Source organism: Heterocephalus glaber, unplaced genomic scaffold, assembly GCF_053883595.1.
Source record: "Heterocephalus glaber isolate CG9 unplaced genomic scaffold, H.glaber_assembly_v1.0 deba00001606, whole genome shotgun sequence".
In the NCBI taxonomy this organism is placed as follows: Eukaryota; Metazoa; Chordata; class Mammalia; order Rodentia; family Bathyergidae; genus Heterocephalus; species Heterocephalus glaber.
The window spans coordinates 41,710,104-41,730,451 of NW_028258377.1; the positions used below are offsets into that span (position 1 = coordinate 41,710,104).

The 20,348-nt window shown below is 46.6% G+C and overlaps 1 protein-coding gene across 8 annotated transcripts in view; it reads left to right on the forward strand.

Moving 5' to 3' along the window:
- The window catches only part of Rufy1 (RUN and FYVE domain containing 1), a 46,500-nt gene that overhangs the window by 12,878 nt on the left and 13,274 nt on the right, over positions 1-20,348 (forward strand). For 7 of the 8 annotated variants that reach the window (XR_015444677.1, XR_204824.4, XR_002388527.2 and 4 more), the window contains exons 3-8: positions 3-120; positions 5,176-5,277; positions 7,374-7,497; positions 11,182-11,243; positions 13,337-13,402; positions 18,071-18,140. Coding sequence is in view for 5 of the 8 variants with exons in the window: in XM_004836712.4 (XP_004836769.2) it covers positions 3-120; positions 5,176-5,277; positions 7,374-7,497; positions 11,182-11,243; positions 13,337-13,402; positions 18,071-18,140 (542 nt within the window). In the remaining 3 variants the exon portion in view is untranslated. The remainder of the gene's footprint in view (positions 1-2; positions 121-5,175; positions 5,278-7,373; positions 7,498-11,181; positions 11,244-13,336; positions 13,403-18,070; positions 18,141-20,348) is intronic. The other variant, XM_021242236.2, reaches the window with a different exon arrangement.

Below are 20,348 nucleotides of genomic sequence, written 5' to 3' on the forward strand. Positions count from 1 at the left end.
AGTTAAGAAGAGTTTTATTGGCCAAAATAAATCTTTCTTTGGTCCTTTGGAGCTGGTGGAGAAACTTTGTCCAGAAGCATCAGATATAGCTACTAGTGTCAGAAATCTGCCAGAACTAAAGTGAGTGAGAAGTACTGATACCTATTTGATGTTTTTAAAACTCCCTCATATTTACTCATTTCTCAATTTCTTGCTGATAAAACCTTTTCTAACTTGGAACAAATTGTAGCATGAACCACACTGGACTTAAACAAACTTTAACCCTAGTCCTACCGCTCGGTTATCCACATTATCTTGAGCAATATTTCCACCTCTTTGAGCCTCAGTTTCCTTCTCTTTTACATGAGCACAGTGATTGCTGCTTGCCGTACAGGTCAAATAGGTTGAAGAGGTATAGTCAAAGAGCAGTCAGGGGAAAAGGAGTCATTGTTAACACTCCCGAAATCTGGATAGAGCTGGACAGTGTGAGTAGTACAGTTTAGGCCAGATCTTAGATTCCAGGACAAGGGGCATTTGTGAATGGGCGGGGGCCAATGAATTATTTACCATATCTGGATTTGTCTTTGGGACCACTATACATAAGCTTAAGATCAAAACTGGATTGGGCCAGGGATTTAGCTCAGTGGTTCTGGCGCCTGCCTCATAAGCTCAAGGTCCCGAGTTCGATCCCCGGTATCAAAACAAAAAAAGCTGGATAGAACGAACACAAATAAGGTATCATCATGGAATCTACATTCCTAAGGGCCTTTAGGGGTCAGTAAGCTGATGTAAATGAATCCTCTGCAGAGTCTCCTGTGGGGGACTAATGTTCAGCCTTTGCTTGACACTTCTGCGGAGGCAGCCTGTTGGTTTTAGGAAGTAATAGCTGCCACCCTAAGGACCTGCGGTCTGCCAGGCATTGTGCTGAGGACATTTATTAACTCCTGTCATCCTCCTGGCAGATCATCAGGGCAGCCCCTGGTCCCCCATGGGCAGTGTGGAGACTGAGACTGAGACTGGTGAAGTAAGCTGCCCAAGCTCTCTTGGCGAGTGGCTGGCGGAGCCAGGAGTAGATCACGGATCTGTTGTCTACAACCCTTGAAATCTCACTGACCTTCATTGTGACCAAGCTGTGTGCATTCTTCTCAGGATGGTTTAACCCGTTGGTCCCTGTCACTAGTGCGGCCTTCTGGGCCTATACCACATATGTCTAAAGTTTTGTGCACATGCCAACTTCTCAGATAGTTCTTTGATGACCTCTTCTTTTCAGTGAATTCAGGGGACTGAATTGAGGGTCTCATAGGCACCCTATCACTGAGCTGTACCCCCAGCCCAGGGCTTTTTTTTGGTACCAGGGATCGAACTCAGGACCTTGCACTTGCAAGACAGGTGGCAGAGCCACTGAGCTCAATCCCCAGCCCCCCAGGGCATTTCTGAAGTCTTACTGTACTGAGAGCCTGCTCACTGCCATCCGATCCACCACATCACCACTCGTTTCCTCAGTAACCCTCTGGTTGCTAACCAAGTAACAAGCTTATATATTGTACACCTTCACCCTGTCTGCAGAAATAGCAGACACACTGGGTCTCTGCTCTTGATGCTTTAGGAGGAACCTGGAGGAGCTGAGGAGACGGGCCTCTGTTGCTTCTTGAAGAGCTGCAGTGAGCCAGGGTTGGTGGCTACTGCCTGTGATCCCAGAACCCTGGGGGACTGAGGCAGGAGGAGCTCAAGTTTTTGCTAAACCTGGCCAACCTGGTGACTTAGTGAGATGCTGTCTCAAAATAAAAATTTGCAGGGCCAGGGATTTAGCTCAGTGGCACAGCGCCTGCCTCGCAAGTGCAAGGTCCTGAGTTCGATCCCCAGTACCAGGAAAAAAAAATTTTGCAAAAAGAGCTAGGAATGTAGCTAGTGCAAAGGTGCTGGTTCAAGCCTCAGTACCACCACCACCAAAATAAAGCCACAGCATTTTTACTGTTTTATTATGTATTGAAAGTTCTAAAATTTCTACAGTATTTTGGAAAGTATTTTTTACTTACTTGGAGTTTTTTGAGGGGTTAGGTAGTAGAGGATTGTTTAAAGTAGTTTGAAACAGTATAAATTTTATATTCATGGGAAGACTTTTCCTAGAGTTTAATACTGTCTCATCTAATTGAGATTTTAAAAATGTGTTTCATAGCATGACCTATTGCCCAAATGTCTCACTGTTTTCATGTCACAGTTTATCACTGAACGTAGCTTTGTAGGATAGATACCAACTGCAAACACTACCACTTAGACTAGGCAAGATTTCTCTTTCTTTAGAAAATTAAAAACAGGGCCAGGGATATAGTAGCTCAGCAGCACCTCGCCTGCCTGGCAAGTGTAAGGTCCTAATTTTGATCCCCAGTACCAGAAAAAAAAGTGAAAATGAAAAACAATTTTTTCTAATTGCTTAATTTTTTTGTTGTTGTTTTTGTTGTCGTTTTGTTTTTTGAGACAGGGTCTCACTATGTAATTAAGGATGGCCTTGAACTCACTATGTGCCCAGGCTGGCCTCAAACCCACCGCTCCTCCTGCCTCAGCCTCCTGAGTGCTGGGATTATAGGCGTGTGGTAGCACGCCTGGCTTCTAGTTGCTTAATTTTTAATTAGGAAATAAAAACAAACCAGAAACAAATGAAATTGTCGTACTTCCTCCATTACCCAATGACCAAGGAATAAAAATACTTGGGGTTGAGGGCATAGGTCAAAGGCCCTGGGTTCAGTCCTTCCTACCCTCCCAAAAAAAGGCAAAGGGGAGAAGAAATATACTAGCATCTTGATCAGTATCCTGGACCCTCTGGCACATTGTCAGTCAAACAGATGAGATTCCGTTTTTATTTTATCCTCTACCCCACCACATCTCGTCATGTTGCACTCATTCCTGTGGAGGACACTTTGCACTGCCCAGCAGAGTTACAGATGTGTCTGCCCTGACCCTCCCACTTCTAGGCAGCTCTTTTGTGGATGTGACACATGACACAGCACTGCACACAGTGGCTCCCAGAGTCCCTGCTGCTTGGGGCTGGCACCTGGGGATCACTTGAGCTGAGCAGTTCAGGACCAACTGGAGAACATATCAAGACCTCATCTCAGAAAAGAAATTCATGACTACCCATTGCAGCATCATTGGTGACAGCAGAAGGTTAGAACCAGCAGACCATTACTGAAACACTGAAGGTGAAAGTGTGTGCAGATATGGAAAGATTTTCAGGATGACAGATACTCAGTGAAATAAGTAAATTGCCAAAGTGTGTGGGTTTGGTTTTGGTTGGTTTTTAAAAAGGGGGAAAAGAATAAGAGTCCATGCTTGTTTGTACATGGAAGTAAAACAGTGTATTAGTGGGTGCAGAGGGGGAACAGGCAAGTGGAGAACCAGACCCAGAGGGAGTTGGAGCTGGGTGTCTGTCAGCACAGTACTTCCTGCTTTAAAGCAGGTGCAGGTCTCATTGCCTGTTCCCAAGACAACAGAGTTCAGCGTTCATAAAGTGTACATACTGTTTTGTAGCTTTTTCCATTTAATTTTTTTTTTTTTTTTTTTTTTTTTTGGTACCGGAGATTGAACTTGGAACCTTGCGCTGCCGAGGCAGGTGCCAGAACCGCTGAGCTAAATCCCTGGCCCTCCATTTAATTTTAGATTTTAAGCTCATGTCAAATATTTGCCCACATCTTTTTTATTAGTACCTATTTTGTGTCTGGCGCAGTAATTGTACGTGTGTGTAGGGCATACACATGGCCTTGCAGTGCCTGTGCACAACGTGTAATAATCAGCTCGGGTGACACCTGTCTCTTCAGACATTGAGCATTTCTTTGTACATAGCATCTTCTTTTTTGGTACTGGGGATGTGACCCAGGAGTGCTTTAATACAAAGGTATATCCACAGCTCTTTTTATTTTTTATTTTGAGACAGAATCTTACTAAGTTGCCAGATTTGCCTCAAGCTTGTGATCTTCCTGCCTCAGCCTCCTGCGTTGCTGGGATTACAGACATGTGCCGCCATACCTCATACCACACACCTAGCTCACACTATCATTTTTAAGTGGCCAAATAGTATTCTGTTGTATAGTTAATTTTTAAAATCCCTGTGTGGACTTTGCAGTTGTCCTCGGATTCTCATTTTTTTCTCACAGTGATGTGGTAACCATCCCCAAACATAAATTTTTGTGTCTCCTCTAAATTATCACCTTAATACCTATTGCTAGATGATGAATTTTGAAGTCTGTTGTCATCAGATTCTCAGCTAGAAAAGTTGTACCACTTCACATTCTTACTAAGCAGCACGTCTCAGCCTTTATTTTTCCTACCATGCCAACATTATGTATCTTTTATTCCTACTTTCTTTCCTCCTTTTTTCTCTGACTTAGCATCATTTATGGGGGAAGAGGTCAGAGCCTTTTATTCTTGAAATGAGGTTAACCCTTCTGAGCCTGGCTTCTGAGACACAGGGGGTGCCTGACCTTCAACTAGCCAGGTCTTTGACCCTGGGAGCTTCCTTCCATGCCAATTAGCCATAGCGTTGCCTTTACTTCCTAGATGTTCCTAGTGCTTAGAACAAAATCTCCTCTTCCTTAAACAGTTTCGGTTCTGTGGTTAGAAGCTTCGCTTTCTCTTATGAGCAATGTGGACCTTTCCAAAACTGTAGCCTGGGAGCCCACGGCACAGCAGACAGAAGGGCTCCATGGCGAAAGGGTGTCTGTCAAGCTGGCTGGGACGAAAGGCAGAGTCCACACTGTGCAATTTACCACAGTTAAAAAAGACACCCTCACCCAAAAGCACATCTTTAGGCCAGCGCGTTAGAAGTCTGTGGTGCTTCAACACCACCAGCACTGTGTTCTGTGTCAGTCTTCTGAAAGAGTGTCCGTGACACCACCCTCACCTGCTATTCCCCAGCTCCCTGTGAAATTTTATACATACAGAGCTCTAATTTTGTATTTGTTTTACAAATCATAATTTTGCGGCTTAAGATTTTTTTCCTTTAGTTGGAAAAAGGACAAAGCCCATGCTCCACTGCGTCACTCAAACAGTCCCTGGAGGTGCGAGCACGCAGCGCCCGCCTCGAGGCCCTTCCAGCTCTGCGCGCTGGCTGAGCGGGAGCGGGAGCGGGAGCGGGAGCACTGCTCTCAGCGTCTGCAGTCGCTGCCGCAGCCCCACGCAGCTTGTTCTCTGCTTAAATCCCAGGACGGCCGTGGGGAGAGGCCGAGCCTGGCTCTACCTTGCCCTCATGCAGAAGACGCTGGCAGATTATCTGAAAGTGCTGGTAGACAATAAGCATCTCCTAAGGTATTGCAGCACCTGTCTCTGCTTTTCTTTTGCGTCGTAAATAGTGACAGAAGATTCTGCAGGTCATTCTGAATTAAAATAACAGTATATGATCTTCACAAGTTTTATGGAAATTACTAATCTTAAGTATTCTGTGCCTTAGTTTTAAAATGGCAGGGCTGGTTTCTTTTCTGAGCACTGATGTCTAAAAGTCATTATGAATGAAGATTCATACGACTTTTGATTTTGGAAAAATTTTGAAGATAATTCTTCAAAAATATTAATACCTGAGAGTTGGTAACTGACAGCCTATTCCATTAACTTTCAGTGAAATGATATTCATTAGATGATAACAGAAAAAATTACTTCAGAACTAGGGATAGTGGACAGTTGTCCTCTTTTGTGGTTGTGTTCTTTTGGGCTTTGAGACAGAATCTCACTGTGCTATCCAGGCTGGCCTCCAGCTCACAGGCCTCCTGCGTCAGCTTCCTGAGTGCTGGGATTATGGGTATGTGCCACAATGCCCAGCTTCCGCAATGGGCAATTTTAAAATAAAAAAATCAAGATTTTGGTAAGAGAGCATACCTGTATTAGTCAATCCAGGGTTCCATATCCAGTTCGTAAAATTTTATACCTCTTATCATCAGGAAAAACTTGAAAAGGTGGCTATCACAGAAATGTATGATTGGTTTTTGTTTGTTTGTTTCTTTTTTTGTTACTGAGGATCAAACTCAGGACCTTGCGCTTGCGAGGCAGGTGGTGGAACCACTGAGGCTAAATACCCGGCCCTATGACTGGTTTTTTGTTATTGTTCTGTTTTGGGTTTTGAGTTTTCTGGGGGTTTTTTGTGGGGGAGGGTTCAGTTCTGAGATTGAACCAGGATCTTCACACTGAGCTATATCCCTGCCCCCCCCCCTTTTTGAGATGGTCTTACTAAGTCACCAAATTACCCAAACTGGGCTCAAATTTGCAATCCTCCTGCCTCAGCCTCCCAGAGTCCTGGAATATAGACATGTACCACCATTCCTACCTGATAAATACTGATCTATCAGTAACAATCCTGTTACACTGAATAATTTTGAGTTACAGATTTTATCCTAATGAACAAATTGTTCCTAAGTTCTCTCTCATCCACATGTACACAATACACTGTGGTCTGGAAACCACTAGATTTCATAAACTGTAAACCATTGGAGACTGGAAGCAGTGGTAGAGGAAGTAAGGAAACAAAAGCAGCAAGTGTTGCTCAGTGGTCAGGAGGAGGGAAGAGCTTTGTTCTTGGAATTAGGAGGCTGTTTCTTAGAGTGTAAGGTTAGACAGTGTGTACGGGTGTGGAAGAGGAGCCGGGGAAACACAGCAGGGGCCAAGTGCTGGCCTGGAGGGCAGGACCCAGCAGGTGAGAGGGCCTGCATCCAGGATCTAAATGAAGCCCTCTTAGCCGGATGAAACACTCCGTCCGTCCGAGGGCATAGGAAGAAAGGAGAGGATGCAGACTCGGCTGGCTGTTCATCCCTACTGAAACACCCGAGGTGGTCAGCGGAGTCCAAGGAAAGGCTTATTTTTGGCTTACAGGTTGCGGAGGCTCAGTGCATGACTAGTTGGCCCAGGTGCTTTGGATTTGAGCCCGGTGGTGGAGTAAACACTGCACATCTGACGAGGGGCGAGAGGACCTGGTCACGGCCAGTCCCGCCCCGCCCCAAGCACAAAGGCTCCCGGCAGGCTCCGCCTCTGAAGTTTCTGACACTTGGACGCCACATGCTGCATGGGGGGCAGCCCTTCGACCCAGAGCCCCACGTGGTGGCCACACTGCTGCTCAGGCTCCAGAGGCATGAGGGTGGCTCGAGCCCACGAGCTCCAGACCAGCCTGGGCCCTACCCAAAACGGGGGTGGCGGGGAAGTAGCTCAGTGGCACCGTGGCTGCCTCACAAGCGCAAGGTCCTGAGTTTGATCCCCGGTACCCCCCCGCCCCCAAAATCTGTAGCAGAGAGGAAGTGGAAATGGCAGCGCTTGACGCAGTGGAAGGAAATGAGAGGAGAAAGAAAATTCAGTCAGGCAGCCTCCTCAGAGGGGTAGGCGGGCGGGCGCCTTGCACTTCTCTGTGGGGGGCTCTCTTCCAGCGAGTTCTACGAGCCTGAGGCCCTGATGATGCAGGAAGAGGGCGTGGTGATCGTCGGTCTGCTGGTGGGACTCAATGTGCTCGATGCCAACCTCTGCCTAAAGGGAGAAGACTTGGATTCCCAGGTACACGGAGATTGCACACAGGGTCTGCAGGGAGGGTGAGCCGAGAATGGGCCCCGGTGGGCGCCCCCGATGGAGGACGGCGAGGCGCTGCGCCCCAGGGCTGGACAAGCTTGGGCAGTGTTCAGCCCTGCCCTGAAACGGTCGCCCCGGGCTTAAGAGCTGTGCGGGCTGTGAGTTAGAAGTGGCCACGACCGAGATGGCAGAAGCGCTGAGGACCCTCGGTCCCAAGGAGGAAGGGGCAGGGCCGGGGCGGTCCCAGGGAGGAGAGCAGCGGGACAGCGCCGGCGCCCTCGGGTGGTCTGTGCCCCAGACGCCCGGCCCTCTGCCCCTCCTTGTCCCTGTCAGCGTTGGGGGGGGGGGGGGTCGCAGTTGGTTTCGGTTTCGGTGTCAGGGGTCAAACCCAGGCCATCGTGCGTGCCGGGCAGCAGGCACTTTACCTCTGAGCTACAGGCCCAGACCCCCCTTTAATTTTGAGACAGTGTCTCACCGCACTGGCCCAGGACTTGTGATTTCCCCTGCCTCAGCCTCCTGAGTAGCTGGGATTACAGGATGGGCCCTGCACCTTCATTTTGTTTAATCAGATGTGTATTTTTGAGCCGGGGATTTAGCCCAGTGGTTCCACCGCCTGCCTCGAAAGTGCAAGGACCCAAGTTGGATCCCCAGTACAAAAAAAAAAAAGGAATAACAAATGTGTATTTTCTTACATTTAAATAATCTATCGTTTGTTTTGACATAGTTTGAAGTAGGAATCTAGATTTACAAATAATAAACCAGTCTTTTCAAAATCATCTACTAAATATATTGTTTTTCTACTAATTTGGGGTCCCCCTTTGTGGTGCATGCCAGGTTTATTCCTGGACTCCTCTGTTTGGTTCCTGTGTTCACCCTTGTATCACTGGTATGTTCCACACTGTGCTAGCCAACCTTCTGCCAGTGCCACTGCACTTCTTCAGATATTTTGAGGCCATCCGTTCTGCCTGGGATATTTGGACATCATTTTGTCTAACCCCAAGATAAAACCCCACTGAGATTTGTGTCAATGGTAGATGTGCCTGGCCTGACCTCTTATCAGAAGGCAGCTCCGGTCCTGTGTCACTGCTCCTCATGCTGAGCAACTACTGTCCTGTTTCAGTTTATGTTTTCAGTAGAAGTGAATACAGAATGCTGTCAGATACCTACCTCTACATGTATTGGGATATGTCTCTTTTTAACTAACAAGTATAACTGGATCAATCTGTAGATTTCCCATTACCATTTTATTCGTGCATCCCTAAACTGACCCTTGCTTGGGCATCATGTACTAGTCATGCTTATGGTTTATCTGGCATTTCTGCATCTCTGCTCATAAGTCAAACTGTCTTGACTTTTCTGTACTGTCCTTACCACCTTTCAGTGTCAGGATTACATGGGACTCATAATAATAAACAGGAAAATATTGTTCTTCCTTTCCTTGTTAGAACAGAATTTTTTCTTTCAAGATTTGCTGGAACTTACTGTGTGACCACGTCAGAGCTGGACATGGTGGCACACACCTGTAATCCCAGGACTCAGGAGGCTGAGGCAGGAGGGTCACCAAGAGTTCGAAGCCAGCCCGGACTACATAGCAAGTTAAGGCCAGCCTGAACTGCCTAGTGAGACCCTGTCTCAAAAAAAGAAAAAAACTATATGACCACGTCAGCCTTATGCCTTTTTTAGTCTTACTGCTTTTTTACTCTGTGTGTGTGCGTGTGCGCGCGGGGTGGGGGGGGCCTCACTGTGTAATTCAGGCTTGCCTTGAACTCACTGTCAGTTTGCCTTGAACTTGCAGTGATCCTCCTGCCTCAGCCTTCCAAGTATTGGGATTACAGGAATGCACCACTATGCCCAGCTTCACTTTAATTTTGTGCATAGTTTTTGGTCAATTTATTGGTTTTTCTCTCTGTTTTTTTTTTTTTGGTACCAGGGATCGAACTCAGGCCTCGTGCTTGCCAGGCAGATGCTGCACTGCTGAGCTACATCTGTGGCCCTGGTTTTCTAACTCTTACAACAACTTTTTAGTCATTTCTATTTTCCTGGAAATCATTTCTTTCAGATATTGTAAGCTAAAGTTGTGCGACAGATTTCTGTCATAGCTTTTTAAAATCTCACCACTCTCCTTCATAATATTTACATTTGTCACATGTTGCCCGTGCTTGGCGGAGACTGATCTGCTGTGTTGAACTTTGAAGAACCAGCTCTGTGTGTCACTTCCACGTTAGGAGGGGAGTTTGGGTGCTCACTTGGGCCACACGTGTACTAAGAATAGGAGGAGAGCTTGGTTTGCTTTCTAAGCCATTCGTGTCTGCCTTGGGTATTAGTTCTCATTCTTTCTATTGTTGGCTTTTTTCCCCCAGTTGAATATTTTTTGTTTTTATTATTTCATTTTTTATTACACAAACAGTGCATGTTTGTTGAAAAAAAACGCTGGGCGACACAGAAGAGTATAAAGTGACAGGTGAAGTTCCAGCTTCCTGTCCCTTTGCCTCTCAGTTCTTCCTCCCCGACACATGAGGGTAAAGACTTTCCACTTCCCTGCATGTGTACATACACAGGTTTTGTTTTAAGCGAACCCTTTTGGGGTTCTCTGTCCCTGTTCTCTGTTCTCTGTCCCTGTCAAAGAAATCAGCAGCCACCTGAGCAGTGGCAGCCACTATGTCTGACAGCCAGGTTGACTGAGTCCGGAAAGGTGGCTCTCACGAGCAAGAGCGCCGAGATCACGGTCAGTCGGGGAAGGGCTGGGTCCCTGAAGCTTGAGTCCGTGCTTGGGGCTGAGCTGACTCCAGAGCTGGGAGGTCAGGGCTTGTGAGGCATCAGGTCTGTATATGGCCCTCGCACGAGGTCTGCAGCATTTGGCTTGCTTTGTGAACTTTGAGAGTATCAAAGTGTGTGTGCCAGGTGGAAGCCACAAAAGCCACACAGTATTGTGTCTTCTGCATTTTACTCATCAGAACAGGAACCAAGGCCATCCTGGTTCCAGGACTGGGAACGCAGATTGATTCCTGTTGGTGGCAGATAGAGGCTGGAGAAGGTGCCTTCATGTCTTAAAGTTGTCACACAGCCATGGTGTTTGTGTAAGGGGTCACTCTCATGGGGCTGACGCTGTACTTACTGTTCTTTGACTCCAGATTGTGTCCTGGAGCTTCATTCTTATTATTGCACATCAATTCACATTTTTTGTTACGGTTCTGCGTGTAACCGATATAACATGAGTCATTTCAATGTTTCCTCATACACAGACATTTAGGCTGCATGCTGTGTGCCTGTATCTCAGACAGGAATGGCTTCCCCTACTCTCACATCCTTAATTCTTGAAAAGCCCCTCTCCCTTCTGGAGAGAAGGACAAAACCCTTGATGCTCAGATGGGTGAGGAGTTTTGGTCCTCCCTGATTCCCAATGGTAACAAAATTTTTCCTGGAAAACAGACTAGATCATCTCACCAAACTTTGGGTAAAAAAGGACTCAGAAGTGTCACTACTTTAGTCTGAGATCTAGGTCTCCTTTTTTAAATTACTTTGTACACAAAAGACTTCATTAATCTTTATAAACAATGTGCTTTTTTGGATATCGGCAGTGGTATTGAATACTCTGAATTTCAAGACTTGAAAGGCTTGCAGAAAATGAGAAGTGTTGTCTTTTACTAAACCTGTGCATTTTATTTCTGTCAGGTTGGAGTAATCGATTTTTCCCTCTACCTTAAAGACGTGCAGGATCCTGATGGTGGCAGAGAGTAAGTACTGCATGGCACATTGTTGTTCTTTTCAATTTTAATGAAATTCTGGCAAAGAGCACTACTTTTTGCTTTGAAATTTAATTTTTCGTGTAGTTGTTTTTGTGTGGGTTCCTGGAATTGAACTCGGGACCTTGCGCTCACAAGGCAGGTGGCGGAACCGCTGAGCCACATCCCCGGCCCTCGTGCAGCCCTCTTTCCTTGCATAGGTGACACTGGCGTTCTCACTGCTTACGGGAAGGAGCGCTGCCCGGGCGTTTGCCCATCCACACCGCCCCTTCTGTCACCCCCGTCTCAAATCCCACTCCTGCCTTGCAGGCAGCTCCTCTTTTCACTGCTCTCAAGCCTCTTCTTCATACCTCGCACAGGAATATGCTTGTTGGTAGTGCATTTGTTTTAGTGTGTTTGAAAGAAAATGGAATGGTTCTGTGTAAATTGCTGTGTTGGTCAGCTTTCTTGTTGCTGGGAAAAACTACCTTACAATCACAGCTTTTTAAGAGGAGAGGTTTATTGTGGCTCTTAGTTGCAGAGAGTTCAGTTCATGGCAAGCTGGCTCCAATGCAAACGTATGGTGGAAAGGTGTGGAGCAGGAGTGCTACTCACCTCGTGGCAGCTGGAAGCAGGACGGAGGATGGGGCCAGGGCCCAGATGTACCGTAGCACCCAGGTCCCGCCTCCATGAGCCGCAGACACCTAGATGTGAGCTGTCCTTTACCAAGGCAGCGTTCAAGCCAGTCGTGTTGGGAGTCCACCTTGCCTTGGGCTTGTTTTTGATCATAGTGCACCTTGGATGTCTTTTCATGCTACTGCACAGCTCTCCTTCACCCTTGTTAGTAAGAGCAGTCTTTGTAGAAGAAATCACCTAGGAAAAGAAGGAAAGGGAGAAAAAAACCAATGTGGATAACATGCCACCATTTATATTATGATACAAAAGATATGTCCTGGCACTAAGTCCAAGTGTGTTTGGTTTTTAAAAATAAAAATAAAATAACATTTTTTAATTTAAGAAGGGTATGCATACATATTTATATGTTCTATGTTCATTGCACGGGACATTTCTAGAGTGGTGCATCAGCCCAATGACCGGCAAGCGTGGGAGAGGTTTTCCCTGTGAACCCAGGGTATGTTTGAGGACCTCAGCCTGCAAGCCCTGACTTTCACACTTCCTGGCCAGAACTCCCAGAGTGCACCCCACCAAAGAAGGGACTAGGGGGACCCATGCTTGTGCACCCTGAGTACAAAGGCCACTTGAAAATTAAGATTTATTCTTAATGTAAAAAAAAAATAGAGGGCCAGGGATTTAGCTCAGTGGCTCTGCCGCCTGCCCGGCAAGCACAAGGGTCCGAGTTCAATCCCCGGTACCAAAGAAAAGAGAAAAGATGAAGACAAGTTGGGCAGCAATGGCGTGTGTATAGGACGAGCCGTGTATGCAAAGCGCAGGTGTACGAGCACGCAGGGGTGGCCCAGGCCTGCAGTCGCAGCACCTGAGAAGCTGAGCCAGGAGGATCATTGAGAGTCCAAGGCCAGCCTAGGGTACACAGTGAGTGCAGTACCAGCCTGGGCTACATAACGAGACTCTTGTCTCAAAAAAAAAGAGAAAAGAAATTATAGGGAGGCCTGTGGAAAGTTAAAAGTCTAAACTGGCAGCTAGCCTGCTCAGCTTGGTGTTTTGAAGTCTCCTGGTTCCTTCCTGGAGGGAATCAGCCCTTTTCATCCAGTGGAATAGTGAGGGCACTGTGCCGCTTGCAGGCTGGGGCTCCCCGTGTGTGTGTGTGTGTGTGTGTGTGTGTGTGTGTGTGTGTGTGTGTGTGTGTGTGTGTGTGTGTGTGTGTGTGTGTGTGTGTGTGTGTGTGTGTGTGCTCGCGGCTTCCCTCCTCACCCTGAGACCTGGTCAGAGGGGAGGCCGACTACAGAGCCGTGCACCAGGGCAACCTGCCCAGGCCCTGCTACCTGTCCTTGCTGCGTCCCGGCCGGCACTGCGTGCTGCTCACTGCTCATTGCCACTTCTGCCGGGCGATCAGAAGACTGGGGAGGAGGTAATGGTATTAACTATGAACTTAAAAACGTTCTTGTTTCCTATGCTCTTTTCATAAGGCACGAAAGAATTACTGATGTCCTTGATCAAAAAAATTACGTGGAAGAACTGAACCGGCACTTAAGGTGGGACTCACTCCTCTTGGCAGTGCTGCTCAGTGCCCTGTCACCATGTTATTTATAAAACTTGTTTTCGTTTCCATGTACATACAGCGCACTTTTCTCCAAGCCAAGAAGAAAGACTGTACTCATTCATTCTAGCAGCAGCACTGCTGTGTGCGCCCCGGAGTGGTGGTGCTTCTTCCTGATAGCCAGGTTTGGGGAGCCCCTGGCCTCTCTGTGCGGGCACACAGCACAGAGGGGTGAGGACACTGGCCCACACAGCTTTTTGAGCCGTCGGGCAGGAGGACGGGCGTGGGAGCCCCTGGCTGCCCACCAGAGGCTTGTGCTTGTGGACACAGGCAAATTGACCTTGGGTTTTTTATTTTCTCTGGGAAGCTGCTGCTGTGTTTCATGAACTCTCGTCTTTGGAGGTTTGGGCAGGGCGGTGGGATGGACTCTTGGCCTAATGTTTTGTAAGACACATTCTGTCTCTGAACCCCCTTCTAGAAAGTATGTTCACACTGCTCCCCAGGGAGGGCTCCATGACCCCGGAAGGCAGCAGAACAGACAGGCTGGCCTGTCCTTCCCACTAGACTTCAGGAGAGCCAGGCACGGTGGTACACGCCTGTAGTCCCACCACTTCGGCTGAGGCAGGAGGATTGCCATGAGTGTGAGGCCAGCCTGGGCTATGTAGTGAGTTCAAGGCCACCCTGAATTTCACAGCAAGAACCTGTCTCAAAAAGCAACAACCAAAAACACCAAATAGGCTTAGGGAAAGGCCACTCCGAGTCTCCCTAACCGTGCTGGGTGGCTTTTTTCTTTTTCTTTTTTTTTTTTGCGGGTTATTAAATTGTTCATTACAGGAACATCACCGTTTTGGGGTTTTTTTTTTTATTAATTGGTACATTTTAGGTATACAGTACGTTTACAGTTATCACTGGGTGCTTGTACCTGTACATGATGCATCTTGGTTCTTATGTTTTCCCCATTCCCTGTGCTCCTTTCATCCCCTCCACCCTTCCCTATTTACACAGACTTCGTTTCCATTTTTTTTTCTTTCTCATAATTTTTACTTTCCCTTCTTCCCTTTCCCCTCCTGCCATCCCTACCCCTTTGGACCTTTTCTTCCTATTTCAAATTATCAATTATTTGTTTCAATCATTTTCATCCTTATTTACACTTTCAATTTCTCACACTAGAGAAACTATTCGGTATTTACACATGTGTGTCCTGTTTATTTCAATTAAGAGGATGGCCTCAATATGCATCCATTTAGCTATAAATGTCTCTAGTTTCTCATTCTTTATGGCTGAGTAGTACTCCATTTTATTAAAAAACCCACATCTTCTGTATCCAGTTTCCAGTTGATGGACACTTGGGCTGTTTCCAAGCTTTAGCTATTACAAACTGTGCCGCTATAAACATGGGTACACATATATCACTGTGGTATGATTCTTTTAATTCTTTTGGGAAGATTCCCAGTAAGGGAATAGCTGGGTCAAATGGGACCTCCAGCCCTAGTTCTTTGAGGTATCTCCACACTGATTTCCACCCTGGTTGCACCAGTCTGCACTCCCACCAGCAGTGGAGAGGGGTTCCTTTCTCCCCACACCCCCGCCAGCATTTGTTATTGGTTGATTTCTTGATAGCAGCCATTCTTTGTGGGGTGAGGTGGAATCTCAGTGTTGTTTTCATCTGCATCTCTCAAATGACCAGTGATGTTGAACATTTTTTCATATATTTATTTGCTGTTTTTACTTCTTTGTCTGAGAAATGTCTGTTCATTTCGGATGTCCATTTTTGAATTGGGTCTTTGAATTTAGGGGTCTGATTTTTTTCAATTCTTTATATATTCTAGATAGTAGCCCTTTGTCTGAGGTATAGCTGCTAAAAATTTCTTCCTATCTTGTAGGTTGTCTCTTAGCTCTGTTGGTAGTTTCTCTTGCAGTCCAGAAGCTTTTTAAGAAGATGATATCCCAGTTGTTGATTCTTTGTGTTAGCTCCCGTGCTACTGAAGATTTGTTCATAAAGTCTTTTCCTATGCCAATGTCTTCAAGAGTTCTACCTAATTTATCTTCCAGCAAGTTTAGTGTTTCTGTTTTAATATTTAGATCTTTAATCCACTTTGATCTCAGTTTAGTGCACAGTGATAGGTATGGTTCTAGTTTTAATCTTTGGCAGGTTGAAATCTAGTTTTTCTAACACCATTTATTAAATAGGCTGTCTTTCCTCCAATGAGGGTGGTTGGCTCCTTTGTCAAAGATGAGGTGGCTGAGTATGTCAGGAGTTGTTTCTGCATCTTCTAATCTATTGCACTGATCTTCGGGTCTGTTTCTTTGCCAGTACCATGCTATTTTTATCACAGTAGTTTTGTAGTATAGTTTCAAGTTGGGGATTGTGATACCCCCAGCCATGTCTCTGTTGCCTAGAATTGCTTTTGCTATTCTAGGTTTCTTCTGCTTCCAAATGAATTTTTGGATTGTTTTCTCTAGTTCTGTGAAGTATATTGTTGGAATTTCAATCGGCATTGCATTAAATCTATATAGTAGTTTTGGAAGTATGGCCATTTTCACTATATTGGTTCTTCCTACCCAGGAGCAAGGGATGTCTTTCCATTTTCTTATATCCTCTTGATCTCCTTTCTCAGGGTGCTGTAGTTTTCAGTGTAGAGGTCTTTTGCTTCCTTTGTTAGGTTGATTCCTAGATGTTTCATTTTTTTAGATGCTATTGTAAAAGGAATTGTCTCCCTGATTTCTCTCTCAATGGGTCTGCTATTTGCTTGTAAGAAGGCTATTGTTTTTTGAGTGTTGACCTTGTTTTCTCTACTGAATCTGTCAATTAGGTCTAGAAGGCTTTTGACCGAGTTTTTTGGATCTTCTATGTAAAGTATCGTATCATCAGCAAATAATGACAGTTTCATTTCTTCCTTTCCTTTCTTTATTCTTTTTATTTCTTTCTCTTTTCTAATTGCTGTGGCTAATGTTTCCAGAACTATATTGAACAGGAGTGGTGACAGTGGGCTGGGTGGCTGTTTTTGAGAAAGAGACCCTGGATCATTTTCCGACTTGCGAGTTTTTATAAGGAGCAGACTCTGCATTCTGGCAGATGCCTCTCAGCACCCACCCAGGCAGTCGGGACTCCCTATCCTTGGGTAAGTGATGCATTCTGAGTGAGCCGCACGCACACAGGGACCGGCGCATCACTGACCTTAATCCCCCATCCTCCCTGGCTTGCCCAGGTTTTCTCTGCAGCCCTGGGAGCTGTGCCACTGAGCTGCATCCCTGGCCTCCCTTTTTCATTTTGTGTGTTATGTTTTCCCACCCAATGCCTGAACCGTGATTCATCAACTTTCCCAGGTTTATTTCCTCCCGGCAGAGAGACAGTATGATGCGTTGCCTGAATCACAGGCCCTGGAGCCAGAGCGCCTGGGTTTGGATACTTGCAGTCCTTCATAGATGTATGAACTTGAAAAGAATAAAAGGGAGGTGAAATCAAAATTAAGAATAAAATAAAGTTTAAAAACTAGCCAGGTGTGGTGGGACAAGCCTGTAATCCCAGCACTTGGAAGGCTGAGGCAGGAGGATCACTGCAAGTTCGAGGCCAGCCTGGGCTACATGGTGAGCTCAAGGCCAGCCTCAATTACACAGTGAGACCCTTTCTCCAAAAAAAAGCATAATCTAAAAACTAAAGAAGAGGCTGGGGGTGCAGTTCAGTGGTAGCCCACCTGCTTAGCATGCTTGAGGCCCTGAGTTTAATCCCAGCACAACAAGAGGGGCTGAGTATGGCGGCACACACCTGTAACCCGAGCACTCTGGAAGCTGAGGCAGGATTGCAGCAAGTTTGAGGCTACCCTGGGCTACAGAGTGAATTCAAGCCCAGCTTGAATTACAGAGTGAGACTCTGACTCAAAAGCCCAAAGAAAAGATTGGGGGGATGCATGAGCTTGAGTGAGTAAAATTACCAGTTAGGGTTTCATCATCTGTAAAAGACAGTAAGGGTCTGCCGCTTCACACTGTGGTGAGGGTTACATGAGCTGATGCATTTAAAGTGCTCAGATCAAACGGCCTGGCCCAGGGTCCATGCCGTGTGGCTGCTGCTATTGTGGGATTATCAATTATCAAGTCTATTATTTCTCTTTTTTTTTTTTTTTTTTTGGCACCGGGGACCGAACTCGGGTCCTTGCGCTTGCACAGCAGGCGGCGAAACCACTGAGCTAAATCCCCAGCCCATTTCCTTATTTTTTTAATTTATTACATTAGCTTTTTATGTTTTTCTGTATAAAAGTAGCACTTTTTAAGGAATATTTTAAAACTGAAAGTATAAAAAGGCCAAAAAAATCACCTTAGATTCTACCGTACAAAGGTACCAGCATCTTGTGACTATTACGTTAGATGCATGAATGCCAGCACATTCTGGTTCCCATCTACCAGATGGAAGGGAAAATGTCTTCTTTCAAATTGGCTAAACTAGGATTGTTTAACATATTTTAGGGATCAAATTTATTGCGAACTTATCAAAATACATGTACACACATGTACTTAAGAGTTCTCATCTACTTGGAGGTAATCGGATATCCTTTGCTTTTCAAGTCCATTCAGAAAATAGAGGAATCTCTCTTCTCATAGTTCATTGGTTATAGAAATAATCAGCTTTTATAAGTTCAGGTTTACCTAATGTCTTTATTTTCTATAGCTGTACAGTTGGGGATCTTCAGACCAAGATAGATGGCTTGGAAAAGATGAATTCAAAGCTTCAAGAAGAGGTTTGTAAATTGAAATTCTTAACCAAAACAGAGGGACCCGAGGTTAAGGGAAATGGTGTAGCTGGTAATGTGACCACAGCTGCTGGCTGCCAGAAAGGTTGCTCCTGGTGAGACAGCACAGCTGGTCAGGAGCCAGTGTCGGGCAGGTTCCATCACCTCAGAGTTGCTCCTCGTTGGAACAGCCCAGCTTCTCCTGTGGAAATGCATCTTCTTCCTCTTTTTCCATTTTCTTCGCGGTGTTCTGTGCCTCCCTGCCACCTCCGAAGGCCAGGCCCTGTGACGAGGCATCTGACCCACCCCTTGCATTTTGGCGGCTCAGGAGCACGGACCAGTCTCCCCACAGCCTGCTCCTTCTCTGCTTTCTCACAGGGAAGAGGTGAGAAGACAGGAAGAAGGAGGGCTGAGCCCAAGGAGGACAGCTGGCTGCCAGCTGCCTGGCAGTCTCTTGGGTGGACACATCCTGCCTCCCATTAGCAAGAGGAGGGTGCTCAGCATTTCTGAGGCTTTCTACAGGCTCCTCACCCAGTTGCGTTGTGGAGAACAAGGGCTTTGGGATCACCCTAGAGCATGGAGACAGGAGACAGCCTGAGAGGAAAGTCGAAAGCAAACCTTTGTGCCAAAGGGCCCTCTTTAAGGCACACTTCAGCCTGACTTCTCTCCTGAGGCGACTCTCCAGGGAGCAGCTCAGATCTGTCAGTAGAAGACGTGGAGCTACTGAGGGCCGCCCCAGAGAGGGAGGCACCCTTGAATGTGGCCTGCAGGGCTGGCATTCACCCTGGTGGGTGGGCGCGTGGGCCTCTGAGCCTCACCCTCTGCTCCACATTAGGTGATGGCGCACTGCACTTCACGGTGCTGTGAAGTGCAATCATTCACATCACGTGAATGTACCTGAGGCAGCCCTTGAGAGGGCTGGGCGGGAGGTGGCTGATTTATCCTTTGTTCTCTCAGACCAGGTGGCAAGGCTTTGACTGAAGGTCTGGTTTCACTGTGAAGCCGGACAGTGGGGCTTTCTTTAGACTAAAAATTGTAGGAGAAATACCTCAGAGAAAGTGCTCCTCCCCTCACAGCCTCCTGCCTGTCTTCAGGAGGGCAGCAGACAGTCCCTGGGGGCTTGGCCTGCTTCCTTTCTGAAAACTCATACCACCTTTGAGGCAGCTGCTTCGTAACCCCATGCGGTTCCAGTGTGTGGAAGGAAGGTCATTCTGATGGCTTTAGATCCTGTTGGCACAAGAGGAGAGGCCTTGAACGCCTCCTGGTCCCTTGGTCCCTGGGAGGATGCCCCAAGAGCAGGCCAGGTTCTGAGGCCGAAGGGGTCTGGCTCCTCTCCGCCTCCCCTGTCTCTGCAGGCCCCGTACTGAGGTAGAAGTGGGGGCCTGGCTGCCGTGTCTGTTCCCCCATAGGCAGCTCCCTGAAGCATCAAGCTTGGTCTCCCTTCCCTTAGCCACGATGACACATGCGGGAGAGGGGGCTTCTGCTCGGCCTGCTCTCCGATGATCTGTGTTCCGTTCCTTCTTTCATTCTCCCTCTATTGATAAAAATACTTTTCATCATCAAAAAAAGCTGAAAAATGGCCGGTCGAGAAAAGCCCACGATCCTTTTGCTAAGTGACAGCTTTTCTGTCATCTGTATAGTTAGTCCCCCTCTTTTCTTAACTATTTTCAATCCAGTTGACTGTTTTTAAATTGTAGATGACAGCACGCCATATAACCTGCTTTTTCCCTTCATTGGTATTATATCATAAGTATGTTCTCATGTCACCAAAGGTTTTTGTAAACATTTCAATAATTACATGCTTCTGTTTTGTGCCTTCACTGCAATCTGTGGAACCATCTCTCTAATAACGGACATTCAGGCAGTTTCTGTTTCTTGGTTTTGGTTTTGGTTTGGTTTGGTTTTTTGAGACAGGATCTCGCTGTGCAGCCCAGGCTGCCCTCAGACTCCTGGACTCTCAGCTCTCCTCCTCCTGCCTCAGCTTCCCAAGTGCTGAGATTGCATGCGTGCACCACCACGCCTGGCTGTTTCTAAGTTTTTTGTGTCCCTGAACCATTGCCCATGTGGAGTAGTGCGTTACTGTGTTAGTAAAGGGGAGAGATTCCAGGGCGGGCAGAGATGGCAAGGGTCAGGGGGATGCGAGAGAGATTTTGATGCATACGGCTCTTGGACTAGGCTTTCCCTATTCAAAGTAAGAAAACAAAATAAATTATCAGA